Here is a 20,589-nt window from a genome sequence, read left to right on the forward strand (position 1 = left end):
CAAGACGTCACTGCTCCTCGCGCTTGCGCAGCACGGCTCTCCAGGAGCCACGCGAAACTGCTCCACCTCGGCCAGTGTAGCTCATGCTGCAAAAAGTACGAAGAGGCGCAACGCCGTTGGAGGGTACGCCACTGCCGCCCGCACACACGAGCCGCCTATAAGGTTAAGGCACCGCCTGGGACAAACAGGACGCTTTTGGCGACGATGAGCGAGCGTAACAAGCTCCGGAGGGTGCTGTTCAGGAGGTTGGTCGAGTGGGCACCATCACGGCTGCAAAGTTCAACAGAAAGTTCGATAGCAGGGGAACAGAGGGTCCAACTATGGTTTCGCTTTCACGTTCTTAGAACGTCCTGAGCATACACCGCATTTTTTTCCTTTTATTGTGTATCTTAAAAGCAAAGACCCTTAAGTTACGGGGGTACTTATAACTTCTTTAAGACTGTGAAGGCGGAAGCCTACTTGGACCATGCGGTTGATCTGCTGTTGGACTTTCTACTAAACTTTGCTGCGCCCGCGCTTTTCTCCACTTAACGAGCTTGTTCTGCTCGCTCGGCACCACCAGGAGCCACCTGTACGTCCCCGTTGGTACCTTCATATCTCAAGACGGCTGGTATTGCACTTGGCGCCCTAGCATCCTGTGGTGTTCCTGTTTCTTTTTCCCGGCGTGCGCTGCGTCACCCCTTCTCAGAGCCACCTACGACCCTTTAAAACACTGCGGTTTCACTCTCCCTGTGCGCGATACCCGGCTGGCGTCTCGCGCTGATGTTTTCTGTGCGATTCTCTGTACCTCAGCACAATTTTGTGTACCTTACGCGATTCATGAAAACAGATATTAAAGGCTTAAAGGAGTAGGGACACGAAATTTCAAAGCTGAGATAACAATGTAAAATGCTTCCTTTTTATCAGGAGATATCTCTCAGCAAGTTTCAACAGTAGCCGTTCAGTTTAATATATTTTAAATCCATTTTAATCTCTGCCCGCACGATAAAGCCCAGAGCGGGCCAGCATGACATCATCTGCTACTTGCCCCAAACTGCCGACGTCAGGGCTCCCGTGACGTAGCTGACCCGCTGCCTGCGGTTGGCGCGCGCGGCTACACCGTATGTACACGTCATGGTTTTTGGACTGACGTCATGCTGCCCGGGCGCGCGGGCATTCAGACCGGCAGCGGTGCGACATGAGTAATGACGTCAGGTGCTACCGCGCCTGTCATGGCGGCCGCTCGGCGTTCGTTTTGTCGAAACCGAAACTAACACGAATAAACGATGCCGTAAATGATTGTTTACGCTGCGATCGACCGGCTAATGTGCGATTGTATGATTAGTGGGCTAATATGCACCCATCGAAGCGAAAAAAACATAACACAAAAATTTAGTGTCAGTACTCCTTGAACCTTAAAAATGACACTGGAAAGAATTTACCCAGCTTTTTAGAAATACCCCAACACGTTGCAGTCCACTTACAGATATCTATAATTGTAAATCTGTATTCAAAATATGCTTTTCGGTTGGGAATTCGGGGCGTGCATTTAAGTTTTATTAAGCCTTAACATTAACTTCAGTCCTAACACAGCCGACTGAAAATAGACAGGAATTAAGTAGCACTTTATCAAAGTTTATATGCGAAGGGACTCTCACCTGTAAAAGAAGTTGTTCACATTTCCCGATTTGTCCATCATCGTAAAACGACTGTTGTAGTTTGAGAAGTTGCTGCGGGACGAGCACAGAATTTCGGTTATAAAAACGAAACACAGACACCCAAATAAAATGTAATAGCTTGCTTCGATCAAATGTATATTAGCCACTTAAATCCTTAGCCGTTAGGCATCAGGTTTTTCGTTTAGTCTGGTGACCGCCAAGTTGTTGGTAGTTGCTAATAAATTGCGGTCCTATCTCTGTGCAGTTACGTCTTGAAAAGAACAAAAAGCCTCTCAGTGATGCTGTTTGACGTTGTGGGGTAAAGACACTCTCTATGACATCATTTCATAGATCTACATTCGCTATGCTGGATTGTCTACGTAGAGCACTAACATTATACTATTCAGGTTAGATGGTGACATCAAATTGACGTGGTTTAATCCACATGAAGTGTCTCATCACTGTCAACTTTATGAAACTGGGTTGCTAGTGCTCTTTGTGGCTGCTCAGTATTACGAACGGAATCTCACTGCTTTATATCATGCTGGTAGCATTTTGTTCTTGCCAGCGGAACCCGAAAAGCTCCTTCATTATCGGTTATGGGTTACAGCGCTAGTGTACCAGCGAGTAATTGGTTGTGACATTTACGCTAAACAAAAGTAGTTGGGATGACATTGTTTAGTATGAACGGCTCTTGCGAGCGTCATGGTTGTTGTGTGGCGCTAATATAGCCCTAAAACTTTGGGCAGCCTTACTGTACCTTCTTGTATACTTACTATTTTTCCTCGTGATTTCCCACAGCTGTCATGTAGGGAACGTAGGCAGCGATGGTTTCAATCTGACGCATGAAAATGTCTCCTACTTTCCCATCTTTCTGTTGAAAACACATTCGCGCATCACAAACTGTACGCCACTACCCTTAGGTTTCTCAGTAACGCATCTTCGAACATAATTTTTCGTTGCTCAGGAAATCCACTTATTCCAATATACAACTAAAGAAACGTTCCGAACAATTAAAAGATTGTGGGACGGCCAAATACGCAAGCAATAAAATATCAGGAAGTAAATGCCATAAAAATAAATAAAAATGCATTTCTTTTTTCATAATAAAAGATGGGCGAAGATTTAAAGAGGGAGTACACTTGTAATACAGGTTTATAAAGAAGCGTGTTTCGCGATCATTGCGAGTTGAGAACCGCCTCTTTAAAAAAATTGGCCGCGTATATGCTACTTTCGTAGCAAATGTCGACAAATTCCGATAGTCTTTATCGTCTTTTGCCAAGTAAATGCCTCCCTTTGCTTTCCCACTCACCTCTCATGTTGTTCATCTTGCGTCGCCCTCGTAAAGACGCCAAAGGTTTGCTTAAATCATTTTAAATTTACCGCGTTCCACTGCTCCAGGCCGGGTGTCTCGATGCCAACGCTGCCGTACGGCAGAGATGCGCGTGGATCGAGGTCGCCATACTTCAACGTTTATAGAACTGCGCTGCTCCCGTCCACGTGCGTTCTAAGCAGAACATGGAACCTATCTAGTGGAACCTTTCGTAACTGTTGCCGGTTGATTTCTTAAAACGCCGCCAGAAGCTATAGGGGCGCGGGCGACAGCAGGCGACGGTGGAGTAAACTTTTTTCTGCAGTTGATGAAGTATCTAATTTCGCAAAATCAGGCATGTATGATTTTTGATAAAGGAACACTGCAAATATCACTTCTGTATTAATATGTTGTCTTATATTTGCGTAATGTCTTGTTCCTATTCAACATTGTTGACAAGTATGAACATTACATCGGACTTAGACAGGTAGATTTAGCTGTGACTAAATAAGACCATTGCGCAGGCCTTCTTTTACTTTGGCCGGGTGGCTGAATCGAGTTACAGACAGACAGACAGACAGACAGACCGAAATTTCTGGGTTTGAGTAGCCCAAGAAAGTCTATCGTTTTTAAAACACTGAGATTCGACGTAGAGAATGGGCACCCAGAGAGGTCTGCAAAAAATCCTGCACCCCTCTGTGCAACGACGATGATGGTTGAACGCGCAGCTTCCCCGTGGGAGATTTTGTTGTTGTCGTCTGAGTCTGGACTTTGACTCGTCGAGCTTTGACTGTGACTAGAGTCCGAAGTTCGGACTTTTGTTCGCAGCAGCTTTGACTTCAACCCTTCGCCATTGGATTTCGCATGGCTTTGACTTTTACCCTTCACCATTGGATTTCACACTAAGAAAGCTTTGCGTTCAACCTTCGTCGTTATCCTGGGGGGTGCATAATATTTCTGTCGAATTTTGAATGTCCGTGCACCCCTCTCCAAATCCAAACTGCTACAACCATGTCGGAATTGCGGAATCAGATAAGCGTCGGATTCATAACGCGAGGGACCCAGATTTGATTCTGATAACTGAAAGCATTTTTTTCTTGTCTTCACCCACGATCATCGTCATCGTTAGAAGAAGTTGGCTTTGCTGCAGTGCGTTTTGTGGTTCGCACGGACGCCATCAGTGGTACATAGAAAGCTTCGCTTTAAAGCCTGGTAACATCATGGGAGTGTTCACCGATCGATATGTCAGCGCCTTCACAAGGCGTCAAGCGGCGACGTAAACAAGAATGAACGGACACGCAAAGGCACTCTCTGGCGTAACAGTCGTCAGCTAATGCTGTCGTTTTTAGAGCGAGCCCCCTCCCTCGTTTGCGGTTCATAGTTCTATCATTGCTTAGGTAGCTACTGCGCATCGAGCAATAGCAACGCCCTCATTTGCACTAGATAGATTACCCTTATAAGTTAGCCTTATTAGCGTCTACATTCAGTAGCAGCGCGCGGGCAAACGATATGCAACAAAATTTGAAGATCGCGCATGCCGATTGCGCTGTGGTCGCTCTGGCGTTTTAAACATCCCGCGTGGATATTGTCGCAGGGCATGTGCCTTTTAAGGACAACCAGTGGACTGGAGAGAGCTTTTCGCACGATCGTGCAAACTGGCCTGTTTTGCCACTTGACCCCGTAATAAGGCGCTGAGATGAAGATAGGTCGACGCTCGCTGTTGTATAAAATTCTTGATAGACTGCTTATACAAGAATGCTATCAAGACAAATCAAGAAAGAGTATAAAAATCTGTTCGGCTGTTGACTTCTTCGCTAGTAGAATAATTTTTTTTTTATTCTCATTATAGCATGTATAACTCCAGCTTGCGGAGAAGAGCTTTTGTAAGTTTGCCTTCTCAACTGGACAAGACTGCCGCACCATCCAGTCGTTAATCTGTTTTTTTTCTTAATGATGACCATGTTAATCCCGATGTAATTACGTAGCACCCTCAAACAGCCTGAGCGGGAAGTCTACTTTAAATTGCCTGCGGCGTAAAACCAAAGACTGAGCCCTTCGACAAGGACCAAATTCACCTTATCTGGTAGTGACTCGCCTCTTCCAAGATCACTTTTGAATGCTGTTCACGCTAGTTAGGCTCCACATAACAAATATTTACATGTATGTTTATCGAATTAGGTACGCAAGTTACTGTCACGATAAAGACAACAGTTCGTTCTAACTAAACAATGAAACGCGGTTTCCTCCGAGGCATAAAATCACAGCCTGGGAGAAGCGCTGACATGGTGCATGTGAAAGTTACGACAAGGGTTTTGCGCCAGTTCTACACACCATAGTCCGCCATTTTTTTGAAGGAAAAACACTGCAACGTCAGCGTTTGCTTGAAATACTGCAAATGTAAATGTTTTAATAAACTGGCAGTGCTTTTTATATTGGTCAATTGGAGAGTTCTCAAGAGCTTCGTTTTTCTTGCAAAGAATTCGAAGGAAAACTTCCCCGAACAAAAATTATAGAACGGAGCGTGCCATGGTATTTTGCCGATACGGGCGAAGAGGGTTGATTTTTCTCGGCACACCAACATACCATCGTTTTGTTACGAAGAGAGGTTGAAGTGCCTTTTAATGGATGTCGATCCCGCAATGACACTGTGTATAGCCCACGCCTGCGCTGTGATCTTCGACCTCTCCACGTGATACATTTTAATTCAGTCGTGATATAAAGAATGCGGTGGATTAAAGGAATTAATAAGGACACTGCGCATTCATTTGCATGGGTGGCTGCCAGCAAGCAATAACCATTTGTCTTTACAAAGAGACGTGAATTCCGGAAGACAGATGATACGACGGGTTCGATTCACATTTCAGGACCATCCTCTCAAACTCTTTATCTGCGGCGCGTCCGCTTCTCTGTGCAGCTTCTGGCGGCTCTTTACACATTCTCCAGAGCAACTTAATGAAATAGGCACCTTACACTGAAAGGAGCAACTTACCGAGTGCATGTCGTAAGCAAAGTCACCTAAAAGAGACAAAAGGATCGCGTGACGGCATTGTAAAAGTGTTTCATGCAAATGACCCTTAGGAGATAGCTTAAGCGTGCGCTACTTATTCAGTTCGCGCGAGGTTCATCTTGGTGACCCAAATGTCTAGATTGCCATTTGAAAGACTAAAAAACAAAGCAAGTAACCTGCACACCGTATACGCAAAGATATTAACTGTTATTGAGAAAACACGGCCGTTCAACTGGAAAAGGTGATCCATACTCCTTGTGGTATTTGCACTAGAGACAGCTCATTGATAACTTCTCTTCGCGTTGGTCTATAAAGTAAAATAACTAAAAAATCTTGCGTATATGTACGTTGAGTTTGCATTGCGTTTGTTTTAGCAGAAATCATTTTGCAATGGCCCTGAAGACAGCTTCAAAGAAAAGGGGCGGCACCAAGAAAAACATGTCCAGGATTCGCCAAGACATCCTTCCTCAAAGTGTACTTTCCTGCGGCCACTTACCAGCATGTAGAACGGCGTCAATGGTGCCGGTCTGAGCGTCCCGTTGCAGCGCGGACAGAGAGCGAGCATTGGCGCTACCAAGGTCCCCGTAAACGGCAAGGGTAGCACTGCTGGAGTTTTGGGGAGCCACCTTGAATTTGTAGATTGCGCTCCAGCCGTCAGCGCTGCCACAGTGGTACACTGCAATTAGGGAGATTAGCATAATATTTTCCGCCATCGTTACTTTAACAAAACACAGGAGCATTGTCACAGCTGTACTTAACAATTAACATTACGACGTTAAAAGTATATGACACTGGTAATAGAAAAGTTACAATAATTTTACGTTGCAGCTACCCTAAAGGTGATGCCATTGATGGAATTGTACAGTGTGCTTTCGAATAAAAGAGTGCTTACACTGAATAACCCCTTGACAATCGACGAGTGATTATTCACATAATCTGTCTACTAGGTAACATAGCTCCGTCACCAGCGAGACCCACTTTATGTCCTCCTAGTAACGACATCCTTCGGGTTTGGTTTAGAGGTCAGTCTACGACGAAACTGGAGGTCGATTGAGGCGATAAAAGTAGGTGATGTCGCTCCTTAAGGTTATTCTATAATAAAACTTACATCAGGGGAACGACGATGCTTACTTTACCTTCATTAACTAATACTGATGCCTCAGGAAGGCTTGTAATATTGGCAGCCTGTCGTGTACATGAAACATTAGAAGCAAGACAACAGAAACAACTCACAGTACTGGGTGCCGCATTTAAGGTTCTTCAGAAGCACTCTGTGGATGTACAGAACCCTCTTCTTCTTGCCTCCATCCTGAAATTTGGTGGTTGAGCCTACGGCTTTGAGCTCGAAGCCGTTGACACCGTACTCAACGGTCGGCGTCGTCGAAGCGTCATAGGTTACCCAGGTTACCACCCTCTGGTTTTCATTAGCTGCAAAAGAGGTAATGAGGTACACGCTAAATTTCCGTACAAAAAAAAAAGAAAACAATTACGGTTACTTTTATTCATTCTTCAAAGCTTTTTCTTCACGTTTAGGTTGTAGGTTATTGTAGTGGACGACCTCACAAAATAATACACAATATAAAGCCTTTCGAATAGACTTGGACGTTCTTTTAAAATGTTCGGTTTTGTAGCTTGAGCTACACCGGCGGATGTTGAGCAGTTTCGCGTGGCTCCTGGAGAGCCGTGCTGCGCATGCGTGATGAGCAGTGACGTCACACGGCGTACAGAACATTGCTTGCTGCCTGGCGTCTCTCACACACCCCGAGCGCCCAGCGTCTTCGCCGACCTCCGTTCCGCACGTGGCGGCCCGGTCCACTTGATGATCATGCGAGGGGTGGCCGGGTGTGAAACCGATGGCTCGTGCGTCGCAGCAACAACAGCGGCGTGCGCCTGTGGAACGCTTAGCTCTTGGGCGATTAGTGAGGCTGCGCCATAGCCGCTTAATAAATATACATCTGTCATGTAATATGTATACCATGTGTGTGTCATTGAAACAGCAGTAACCATGTTAATCAAGCTACGCCTAGACAACCAGGAAAGCTAAGAATAACCAGCTGGACCTTAGCACACGCTACGTATATCCTGGCATAGCCGAGTTAAGCCACTGCTAATTTTGTTTCTTCCGTCCATTTTTTGCACGGTCAAACATAATTAACCAGGAACCCTGCAGGTTAAAGGTGTTATTTGGGCGCACAATTACCGGTTCTCTTTTAACACGAAAGTGTTTTATGCCCGGGCACACCAAGATCTGGCGGCCTAATATACGGCACGGAAATGAGGTCTCCGGAAAAAGTTCCATTCACACGGCTGCGCCAGGACACCAGCCAAAAACTCTCTCGCCGCAACGGGAGGTACACAGCACTCTGCCCACTGCACTACGAATTCAAGCGCAAGTAGGTCTACGAACGCGCCTTGTTAGCCGCGAGGCTCACCACTGGAGATGACGGCTCTGCGATTGTTTTGACGTCACTTGTAGGATCACCGTTCCTATCTTGCAGCGTAGCTGGCTTGCAGCGCGTGACACTTCGTTTAGGACACGCGTTCTAAAAGTATTTTCGTGTTAATTTCCGTCGTGTGAAGTTAATTCTCAGCGCGTCAAGGACAGTTTGACCTCATGGGGACTTCATAACCGTATCAACTGTGGTACATTATCCGCAAACAACTTGAGCCTAGTGGTGCATGACGTATGCGAAGCGTAAGCTGTGGTTTGTTTCCCCGATCAGCAATGTAGACCATGACGATCACCGAGTTAAGTTTCTAGATTGTCCTTGTTTGCAAGAAAGTATAAAGCCTAAAGCAAGAAATCATGAAGCGGTTACTGCCCACAGGAACGCTCCGCACACGCACCCGCCGTCCCTGCCCGCACGGCCGACGGAGCGGCTCGAACCGACGCAGGTCGGTGCAGCACCAACTTGCCGCCGCTGTTTAAAAACACGCAAATAGTGGAAAAGAAGTTCCCGATTGGTGAAAGTGGATGTTAGTGTGGTGAAAAATTGTACTAGGTAGTGCCATCAGCTGTGGTGTTCAAAGCGATGCTCAAATATTTGCTGCGATTTACGCCGACTGGCCGCACAGATCGGTCCCGGCACCGCCGGCCCATTCCACGGCCGGGCTACAGCGGCAACGTGCGCCGTGCGCGCCGCCGCTCTAGCCCGGCCGTGCCCGTTCACGCGCGGTTTGGCGAGTGCTCGAAGGGTGGCGACACCTGCACGCAAGAATCGGCCGAGGCCGTGGCAGGCATCTTGATCATCGATTGCTTAAACGGCTTTCACCGCGGATACAGAGTTGCACATACGAGAAGGGGGCGACAGTGCGGGGAGAAGTTCTGTTAAGGTCTGTCATTCGTAACTATAATGATAGCGGCGATGAAATATCGACCTCGACGCTAAGCCGAAAGTTTCCAACACTCGATTACGTGCACCCGAAGCTGGCTGCGAGCTGTTGGAGAAGACCCTCCCGTCGCACGCGTGCGTGTTGCGTTTTGGTTCCCCTAACTTCTTGGGGGCCCCTAACGCTCAGTTCTCCTACTCCAGAATCCCCATCACCCCAAATCATTAACGACGTGTTTCTCTTCGTACACAGCCTCGCCTTCTGTGAGCAGTCGTTAATCTCGAAATTCATGCTAGAGAAAGGCAGGCTCACTGTAAACAGACAAAAGCCCACGTCGCAATTATAAATTCCCACGCCGAGGTCATAATGAAAAATAAATATAGTCATGTCCAAACCCACTCGAAGGCGTTGAAAACTCGCGTTCGTGAGCATTCCATAGCGACATCCTTGAACATCATCAACACCTGGTGACCTCAGCCCAGTTCGGTGTTGTTCAGTGGCCAGGCGAGCGTGATTTAGTGGGCGTCTTCCTCCCTCCCTATTCCCCGTCTTCCCCCACCAGCGACCTTCGGTCCTTCCCTTCCTAATAAAAGAATTTATCATCTACATACCATTCATACATTGCGGACAAGTTGTCGCGAAAAGTAAAGATATCAGCCGTGAAGAGTACAGGCTACGGCAGTCATCGTTAATCAAATCCGGGCATAACTATAAAAATATTGTAGAGGAAACAGGAACTGCTTAAGCCAAACTGCAGATCACATCAGCAGTTTGAGCATGTGCGGCGAGGCAATCCGATCCCCGTCCTCGCGTAGTCATTCATTTACCAGGCAATGCGAGCAGTACGCGCAGTGAGCTCACAAGTGAGCGACCCGTTTCCGTCGCTGTTACAAGGTGTTTCTTTGCACACAGTCTTGTACATGTCTCGTCACAAGTATTTCATAATGAAGTTACAGCGCACTTTTCTCGGCATCAGTTGCATCGTCCTTGGCGTTAGCTGGCTGTGTACGAGCCTCGGGTCGCTATGGTAGCAACCACCTAAACGCGACGGTGTCGCCAAGAACAAGCACGTCGCTGATTGCTTACCCGAATTATTCGGTCTGCAGACCACTTTTTTGGTAATTTGCATAAAATTCACGATTGGAGAGACGGCGTCCACAACAAAAAAAACACGCGGTCGCATACGCACAGGAAATGTGTTGTAGCAAACGGCAACACGACGCGGCGTCCTAAAAGTGACGTCATTCGTAGGTGGCGCCACGGTATGTCCTCGAGGCCAATATCTTTCCCACTACTTTATTCAGATTCCGTCTAGGAGATGCTGCCGTCTACGAGAAGCAAAGCGAAGTAGTTCATCATGACACTAATGAGAGCCGGCAGTTGGCGCCTCGATGCCAGCCTCTTCGGGCGCGCGGGACGCCGGTGAATTGAGACACCCTCCGCCACCTACTGCTTTCAGTTTCGGTTTCGGTTCCGCTTCGTTCGCGCGGTTTTAAAGGGGATGTGGTTGTAGTCGGGTTTACGCAATGTTCCGGTGCGTGCAATTCAGTGCCTAACGTTGATGCGTCTATGGGTGCCATACCGACGTAATATAAATAGCGATGTGCAAGTTCATATGGATGCACCATAAATGCTCTTGTGAAGGCACATTTCACTTTCGTGTTTTCCCGATTCCTATGAAAGAGGCATGAACCAATTTTTTTCTTTACTCGGTGAAAGACCTTAGCGGTTGTCTGTAATTGCGCAGTTCAAAGATTTTTGTGTACATCGCCCAACAAGCCCTGCTAAATCACATTTGTTCTACATCGGGCCCTATTCACGCCCTTGTATGCTTTATCGGTGTGCGTATGTAATTTACGCAGTTCACACTATTTTGCACCGATACACGAACTAGCTTAAATGAATTTCTATTCGACATTTGTTGTTATTCAAGAGCTGCGCTTGTCCTTGCGTCTTTCTCTCTCTGAGATGGTCTGTAGTGCAGAAGTTTGCAGGTTAGCACTAGCAAGTATTGCTACTACTAACACTAGCACTAACAAGTAGTGCTAGTATATAAGCACTAGCTGTTTCGAAACTGCTAGAGCTCCTCAAATGCTTCGTTTCTTTGAGAGAAGGGCAGGTTTTCTATGGTGTTATGCCTGTGCGTTCACAGTGTACGCATCTGTGCTTTTGGAATGGCGTTAGCCTCTTGGGCGTCCTGGATAAGATTCATGTTATCCTTGCATCTTTCTTTCATCTGTATTGTGTGTGTTGCGCTTGGCGAACCTCGTGTCGACCAAAAACAAACAGAGCGAACAGACGTACCGCACGTGGCCTCGGCACCGTGTGATCGCGGGCGCAGTAGCCGAGTACTTATTGCCATTAACCTTTCGCCGATAACGTTTACGGCTGAGGCGCAGAGTTTTCAACCAATCCCGTGGGTCGGGAGATACTTTGATGGCTCCGCCTTGCCGTACGATTTTTTTTCACGTTTGGAGCAAGTGAACGTGTTCTTGTCCGTTGCACGAATCGTTGGCACTTCGAGCATAAAATGTGGCAGTTCAATAACACTCCTGGGGACAAATCCCACGCGTACCAGAAAACTTCTGGTGGGGTTGATTTCTTATGCCGTCTAGCGTGATTGGCAACCCTGGCTGTTTTCGGACACCCCGTAGTATTTTCCCCAGGAGTACCCAATGCGTCCTCGCAAAAATACACGTGCTCGGTACAGAGAACGCCATAGGGAAGGCAATGAAGGAGGTTGGAGATCATTGCCTTCAAAAAGGCAAGTGCCAAATCGGGACTTGTGTGGGTGCGTAGCAAAAAAAAAAAGGGATATTATTCAAATTTTGAGGAACGCCGAAGGCGCCTTTTAAGTGCCTTCGCGACGGAAGCGCCGCAGCGCATCAGTTGTAAGTAAAGAACAGGCCAGGAGACTTGGCTTACGCAGATGCTATGGCACAGGGCAGAATTATCACTGGATCCACGGCCGCCGCTATATCACACTGCGCCAATGGTCGGGGAATCAAACTCCGCGCGAAGCTGCGTGCGTCTAGCGGTGGTAATCTCGGGGTTGACGCGTGTCTGAAGCGGCCCTTCCGGCGGAGGCGGCCGCCAGCCCGTATGATTGGCTCCCCCCGTATGAAAGATGCGCTCGAGGCAAATCCACTCATGCGAGATTAATAAGCGGGGTTCGTCGGTGCTTCGCCGGCCGTGCCGGCAGCGGTCACTACTCTCGAGCGAAGTTGGTCGGGCCAAGTTGGAGGCTTTAATTCTGGATCAAATGGCTGTGTGAGAGCGCCTAGTGCGCTTCAAGAAATCGAATCTAAATATCCACCCGTAATTTAAACAGCGCCATTTTTACGAAGGACAAACGGAAGCAGTAAAGGCAGTAAATCATGTCTGTGCGGCACAAGGTTCGTTTCGAATGACTCGACGTGTTACGTTCGTCTTCCCGATTTGTTCCAAGAAAGAGCGCGGCTTCCGAGTGAGCTGTGATCAGAGCAATAAGCTTTTCACTGGAAGAAACGCGCTTTTTCAGTTCTGTTAAAAAGCGTGTCGGCCTTTTTACGAATAATTTCATGAACTTTAGAAATTAGTGGAGCTAAAACCAAAACGCAAGCACAAACAAAACGTTTTCGCACTGCTTGGAGGATGACAGGGAAAAGACGGGTAATACGGTGCTAGAGTTAATTTGCTTTGATCGCAAAGGCTGTTTTCATTTTTCCTTCGTGAAAGAGGACCTCAGTTAAAATTATGCAGATTTATCAATACATTGCACCACAGTCCCCAGATAGCCGTGATAATCCTTTTTTTCGGAGTTCTACACGAAAGCAACGCGAACAGCGCAGTATTGTTTACTCACGCATTAGTCGCTTGTGGAACTTGCTCATGCACGTTGCGGTGGTGTAAAAACGCCACGGTACACCCGAAATTTTCGAGCTCGGGTTGGCGTGGCGGGTTGGGCGAGGCGAATATATCTGCGTGTCATCTACCCATTCTTAGTTTTTTGTCGCCCGCTACTCACCAGTGTTACGCGGCTTCGAGGCCTGCTCTCACCACAACGATCGAGCGTTTCGCAATTCCCGGAAGAAAAACTAAAATGAGCAAATCAATCGCAAGGGCACATAAAATACGCCCACGGAATAACTAAGAGTTATTTAACATCATAGTATCCTGTTTGTTCTTTCACACTTTTTATTTTTTTTCCCTGCTGTCATCTCCTCCTCTCTCGTTTTGGGCTCCCCTTCCCCCCTATCAATTTCCAGAAGAAAATTTGCGCATACGACTGGCCCGCGAAAACAGTTTTCCCACCACGTGTTCAAGGGGGGGCCCTTTGTGGCTTCAGGATAGCCAGCTCCTTTGAAGCCCTCCAACTCTTGAGTGGTCGTACCGCGCCTGGTTAATTGCAGGACGTTGGTAGTCACCGACGCAACCACTACTGTCTTATACACCCCGTGCTGGTTATACGTACCAAGTGCAGCAGGACAGCGGTAAGCCGACCTTTCTCCGACCTTGTCTCTTTTCCAGCGAAGTTGTTTTGCGCTAGTTTCTGACCAAAATTGTGCTCTTTTATCGGGTCGACAACATATTGGAAGTGTTCACTCTTGAACTGGTGTAAAATTCTCTGTAGCTCTCAATCTAAAAGAAGCATTAAAAAAACGCACTGAAAGTGGCCGCTCACATTACTCTGTCATTACTCATAAGATATTTTACTTGTCATAATTAGTTATTTCACAGCGAAGCTGTAAACGTTAAAGTTCAATTCCCGTCTGCTGTCCCATTAGTCGCCAGGCTCACTCACGAGTGCGCTCATACACAACTTCTTCGCCCCTCACGAATGCCTGGTGAGTAAGCTACAGTTAACGGCTTTCGTTGCATTTCGTGACAGGTTTTGTTACAGTTTTTCTTACAGTCCCCTTGAAATGCGGAAACGGGGATCAGGCGAATAGAAAGTAGGGCGAAATGACATATAATAGGGCAGACGCACAGGTCTTCGTGCGTTCACTACAACTTTGCGCCGTGTATAGTTGCCCTGCTTTGGGGTAACATCGAAGTCAGACACGCTAATGATATATGTCGTCCTAAAAATGAAAAAATCTGACACGCCACTACGGACTTCCCTCCAAGTTCATTGGTTGTTGTTAACAGTCATGCGTAGTAGCGTAGATGTCTCCTTAATAGCTGTCTTGCATTTGATCCATACTTTTACAGTCAGGATTACGAAGGAGTACAAAGTCGTTACTGCAGTGAAGGATTATAGAGCGGTAATCATGTAAGCAGTACATACGGAGAAATATGTAAACGCTGTGAACTAAACCAGTAGAAGCCAGGTGATGCCTATGGTTCTCCAGTGTCTTTTCAACTGCAATTTGGGTGCGTAGTTCCGTGAACTAACAACCACAATGTGTTCGCAGTAAAGGGACGTACGCCTCCTTCTGCCAAAGTAAATACCGTCAGCCGACCCAGCCGACCCAAGCCTGCCACATTTATATGCACATTATGTTTATCAAGTGTGATTATCCAGAGACCTTGGACTGACAGAATATGACACGATATGCCCCTGCCTGCACGGAAGGTGTGGGCTAGCAATCGGCTTTCGCCTTGATAGGATACAACATTAACGGGGAGGGAGAGGAGTTGGCGGCCATTGGTGGTGCAGATATTAAGTTACCACGTCCCATACAAGATGGTAACATCTTAAACACACTAGAGTAGTCAGGAAGTACATCCTTTGGCCACTCCCTGTGCCCGTATTCAAGAAAGAGGTGTTCAACAAAAGGTAATATCCTTTTACTCGAAATATTGCAACACTGCAGAGGCAACTTGATCTCCCATCTCCTTTAGTTGAGCTCCCGACCCCTTCGCCGACACAGCACATTTTAACATCGATCGTTCAAACGTGCCGAAGACCCAAATGGGCTATAAAAGGAGCCATGAAGAGAAAATGCAAGTTGGCTTTATTCGAAAGATTTCGTGTTTTAAAGTGCCCCCAGCGCTTGTCCGGATACAAACGGTGCTTTATTCACTGAGAAATTAAACAATTTAGGTTAAAATTTTGATTTTCCCGCTCAATCGTGCGTTTTCGTGGTCCCAAATGACATCACAGGAACCGACCGCTCTGCAGCCTAGAGTACCTTCATTCACGCATCCGCCGTACAGGGTAGAGACACGTATACGCTGGCGCCGCCATTTTCGGTTGCTCGCTCGCCGCCGAAGCAAGTCATTGTGTCAAAACCGCGCTAAAATTATCGCCGCAACGCGGTTTACTGAAAAAGTTTGAATCATATTGTCTGTTTCGCGTTGCTAGGTCTCGTGGGAAACGAAAATAATAACGCGTTGAGCCCGTTGGCCCAATTGCGGCGGCACGGGACCGTTCAAAGGTTGTCTCCACCCTATACAGCGGTGTTTGTTTGTTCCCGCGTTTCTTTACGTTCCGTAACCTAGATGGCGCCACCATACCGTGGCAAGCGTTTGATTTGTTTTTGCCCGCATTTAAACCTGGCTTGTTTTTGTTCTGGGAGAAAATATTCGACACCTGAAACAGTGCTCGCTCGACAAATGGGGTCACGTAAGACACCGTTGCTTGCGTCAATCGGCCAGTGTTGTCTGAGACAACCCCAAGCCCCGTAGTGCTGTGCAGCTAAACCAAGCATACTGTGCGCAGTACGAACAGCAGAACGCATCAGTACTTCTATGTTTACATGTGCTTTCGTAACTTGCACTGTTTGTCCCATCATTCTTATTGCTTTGTAAAGAATGTGCCCTAAATTTAAGCGCAAATCGCTCGTTCGTCTAGTTTGTAAGCTCTACCTAATTTGCGTCTGCTTCTGCCAGCCTCCGCCAATCGCAGAGCTTAGCTCATGTGACATCATAGGTTCTGTTGCGGGAAATGAGCTGGTGGGTCGCATGACCATTCCCGTTTTTCCTAATTATGTAGCTTCTTTGAGCGAAGTTTACGTTAAAAGTGGTGTCAGTATGATTCTAACGAGACAATCTTTTGAATGAACCAAACTTGTGTTTTCTCTTCATGGCTCCTTTAAGCATGCCGAAGTGGAGAGCAACGGAGTAATTTAGACCGCTTGTGAACATTTGGCACGCATTAACTTCAGGTCAATTCGACACAGGTTAACCAAGCGAGGCCTAGGCTGCTTCTCTCGAACTTCATCAATGAAAACTCCAATTAACATTCTCTAGCAAGGCTTCACCATTAAGTTTATCATATTTTTTCTTTCCTCTGAAACACTAGGTAGGAAGTGCTGTGGGTTAAATTACATCGGACAGCCGAGCCGTACGCGTGATTTTAAGATGAATAACAGAAGGAGTTTTTGGTGACTCGGGTACCGACAGAAAAATGCATTCCGCCATCAGCGAAAATTTTGTGAAGCCAAGGCATGTCGAGAACAGTGCATCCAAAACAATTGTACGTTGTGGAGTGGCGCCGGTCAGTTGGCGAGTCTGCAGGTTAGTGCGATGTCGGCTACTGCAACGTATCGATTTAGGCCGCACCCAAGCGATAAAGACTTGTTCAGGTCTTCTTTAACACGCCTAAACTTCGGATTTGCGTTTTCATGCTCGACGGCGGGCCTCATGAACTCCCGTTGCTAAATGAACATGCATCGCCCCCTGCTGGCTGTGGCAGACACCTTTGGCTCGCAACGGAATTGAAAAGATACAGCAATTTCAGGCCCGTTTCAGAAAGCCTGAAAATTCAGCCAAGCGGAACGCAATTCTTGTTTCATTGGGTATAGATCCCACGAGAGCCTACATAACGAAGTTTTCCGCAGCAAACTTGGAAAACATTTCAAATTGCTGTGAAATATTTAACAAAAGCAGACAGCAGTACATATGCATTTTCTGGTGCAATTGTTTCGCCACGGGGCCGAATGCACACACGCTACTCTGATGGAAGCACAGTCAAACGCAACGAGTGTTCATGTTTTAGTTACCAACGTAATAAAGTATTCTGGTGTCGGTGGGATAAAAAAGCAAGAGGAGTAAGAATTGGTGTAGTTTTACTTTGTGGCGAAGCATCTAACCACTGATACACGCGATTCTATTACACGCGCACATGCCGGCCCAAAGTAAAGAAAAGTACGTGAAGACGACAGCAAAAGGAACAAAAAGACAATACGCAAAGCGGGGGAATGCCACAAGAGAGATCGAAACGGCAAGCACAATGGGATGCTCGCATACATAGCTTTATTAAAATATATGGTTTTGTACCAACTAGCAGTCCAGCGATTTGCTGTGTGTGTGTGTGTGTGTGACCCGCAGCGGTGGCTCCGTGGCTAAGGCGTTGCGCTGCTGAGCACGAGGTCGCGGGTTCGATTCCCGGCCGCGGCGGCCGCTTTTCTGATGGAGGCGAAAAGCAAAAACGCCCGTGTGTACGAGATTTCGGCGCACGTTAAAGATCCCCAGGTGGTCAAAATTAATCCGGAGCCCTCCACTACGTCACGCCTCATCGCCTGCGTTGCGTCGGCGCGTTAAACCCCCCAATCAATCAATCAATCAATCAATCAATCAATCAATCAATCAATCAATCAATCAATCAATCAATCAATCAATCAATCAATCAATCAATCAATCAATCAATCAATCAATCAATCGATCAATCAATCAATCAATCAGCGATTTGCTGTGGTTGGTTCTGTGAAACCTTGAGACTTGACCTTGTTGTCAAAAAACACACGCAACTCTACCGGCACAAAATGCAGGCGGTAGAATTCGGTTTCACGAAACTAACGCGAGAGCTTTCTTTTCTATTTGCTATCAAGCGATCTGCTTCGTGCCAAATGAACCTTTTTTTCGTTGCCATTATGGATGTGACGGGAACAATTCCTCGAAATTATAGCTCTCTTTTACTGACCCACCGCGTACTTGCTTGTAGTTAGTGCGCAGGGACACTGTTAGAGATAACGGCTTAAGTAAACGAACGAGTACTTCCGAGAAACTTTCAGTGTACGCATTTAACACACACACACGATAAATTAATGGCTGAAGAAAGCAATGTTTATGCAAAGCAACGAGCATAGCGGGAAAACAAACTCATCAATCGACACGTTTTTGCCCCTGCGTATACGACGAGCACTCATCGTTGTCTGAAGCAGTGTTTTTGCCATTGCAATTGCCGCAAGTTGTAAATATTCCTGGTTCCAACCAGTGGCAACATTAAAAAAAGCCTCAGTCGTGTAATCTGAATATTCAATCACTTCTAGCAGTATCGTAGGTGTCATAACACACAAACGCACGTTTCACCGAGATTCAGCAAGAAAAAAAAAACAGAACAGCTGGCAAACGCATTTCTCGTGTCCGAGAAGGCGTAGTGAATATTGCACTGAGAACATCGTGCCTGCAGGTTTTAGTGCTGTGCAGAGAAGTTGCGCGACGTAGCAGTTCCACCATTAAACCAACTGCCAGCGATCTGAAGATACGGCGAGCAGCGGGCGATATGGCCCGCAAAATGAAAAGTTAAGGGATCCATCTTCATTTCTCTAAATGGCTGTGCTTCGCGTCAGTTTGTCCCACGCTGTAAAACGAAAGAAACACTGCGGATGTCGCATTTTTTTTGCTGGTTTGGCTGTCTGCATTTATTCATTGCTCTTTCCACTTGAAAAATACTGCTTTGCCGACACCCTCACTCATTTCCGTGGTGCCTCTCTTCACTTGAATAAACCGAACTTTCTTACGTGCCCTTTCTTCGGTCTTTGCTGCTCGGAAGTGTTCTTTCTGCTTTCGGTATTTTTTTGTTTTTCTATTACTTCTGAGCGGCGGTGGCGTTGGTGGCTTCGGAGATGGTTGCAGAAAATTGGTGTTCAGAATAGTGCATATCACGCGGAGACACTGGCGGAGTGCTTCTTTACAACTGCTTCAGCTATTGTATGCGCGATGAACTGCATAACTGCAAGAGCAAAATGGCCGGTCCTAATAGATGGACCTAAAAGCATCATGTTACCATTCGCCAATCTGTACGACACCTATGGTAATAAAAAAAAAAACTTTGGTGGTTGTTCTCTCGACGCGAGCAGGCCTGATGTGCTTTTTTAACCTGACAGCCGATGCCGAGTTTTAACGATGTGAAGTGTGACGCAAAAAATATCCAAGCGTAGCGATATGTAATACAACGCCTGTGGGGGCGGACCTTGCTTGGTGGTATAGAGCCGCCCCTTTTTGGGTTATGCAGTGAAAGTTGCATTAGATATGTTGATTATATTTTTTAGCTGACAGGATTCCAGCAGAGCTAGAAGTTGTTCAATAAAGCACACTTACGACAGTGAGAGAAGTATAAAGTATTATTCTATCTGCGAACTCGTCCGGCTCTCTTTTCCTTACCTCCATAGGAGAGATGAACCTGTTGAGGTTGCGTGTAGGCCGCATAGCTTGATGACGCCTTCCGTAGGCACCAAAACACGACCGCAAGACCAACGATGATGCTCGGACGCCGAAGACGTTCCATTTTGGTCGCACACCACAGGAGGGGGCGCTTAGTATCTGTGTCAAACGCAGGTTCTTATAGGCTCTTTCTTGAAGGACACGGGGGGCGTGTTCTCACACTGCCTGAATATGATTCACGGAATTGTCGTTAGCTGCTGACAGATGGTCCGTATCCCTATGGAAACAACTTCTGCGAGAATATCTTTCGGGGCACTGTTTCATATCTCTCGTTGGGCTGATACAGTAGGAGAAAAAAGTCCACGGAACCCGATAAAGTTCTCCGATGAGCCAGACGGCCTGCTCCGAAGGGAGTGGGGCATTTTTGCTGAGTCTTGGCCTTGCAGCCAAAGGCGTATATTTGTATAGGAGCGCTATCATGGTCAATGCAGATAAAGATTTGCGAACTAGATAAAGCAACTAAACTAACTGCCCAAGAGGAAAATTTGGTGCGTTTTAATAGAATAGGCTTCTTTAGAAATGGTGGGAATTACATTAAAAAATTTGCGGATGGTCACTGTAAGCTGAGATGATAGAGCCTACAGCTTTGTGGTTGCAATGATTCTTAAAGTATTACCGTATTTACTCGCATAATTATCGCACTCGCGCAACGAATGCACCCTGAAGTTTAGCTGATCATGGTCGTGCTTACCTCTGTTCCCTGCCCTTTCAAAGCGGACATGGCTATGTTATTGCTGCAGACTTGCCGATATTAGCGATATCGGCAAGCATTTGTTCAATATTGACATGGAAGAAACTCTCACTAAATGCACATAATGTACTCGCAAGACAAAGAAAAAAAGGCACTCAGCTTGGTTCGTCGGCCCCCATGTCTGTTTTGACGTCCCGCACTGTGATAGCGGCAGCCACGTATTGGTCGCCCGGTTGTCACC

At 46.7% G+C, this 20,589-nt stretch overlaps 1 protein-coding gene across 1 annotated transcript in view; it reads right to left on the reverse strand.

Moving 5' to 3' along the window:
• The window catches only part of LOC144137736 (acid phosphatase type 7-like), a 38,368-nt gene extending 18,462 nt beyond the window's left edge, over positions 1 to 19,906 (reverse strand). The window contains exons 1-6 of the mRNA XM_077669680.1: positions 19,598 to 19,906; positions 7,190 to 7,384; positions 6,453 to 6,632; positions 5,939 to 5,964; positions 2,414 to 2,511; positions 1,638 to 1,709 (exon numbers count right to left, since the gene is read on the reverse strand). Of these exons, the coding sequence (XP_077525806.1) occupies positions 1,638 to 1,709; positions 2,414 to 2,511; positions 5,939 to 5,964; positions 6,453 to 6,632; positions 7,190 to 7,384; positions 19,598 to 19,721 (695 nt within the window). The 5' untranslated portion in view covers positions 19,722 to 19,906. The remainder of the gene's footprint in view (positions 1 to 1,637; positions 1,710 to 2,413; positions 2,512 to 5,938; positions 5,965 to 6,452; positions 6,633 to 7,189; positions 7,385 to 19,597) is intronic.
• Between the last annotated feature and the right edge of the window lie 683 nt (positions 19,907 to 20,589).

Source organism: Haemaphysalis longicornis, unplaced genomic scaffold (assembly GCF_048455015.1).
Source record: "Haemaphysalis longicornis isolate Haplotype H1 unplaced genomic scaffold, Haemaphysalis longicornis Haplotype H1 scaffold_49, whole genome shotgun sequence".
NCBI lineage: Eukaryota > Metazoa > Arthropoda > Arachnida > Ixodida > Ixodidae > Haemaphysalis > Haemaphysalis longicornis.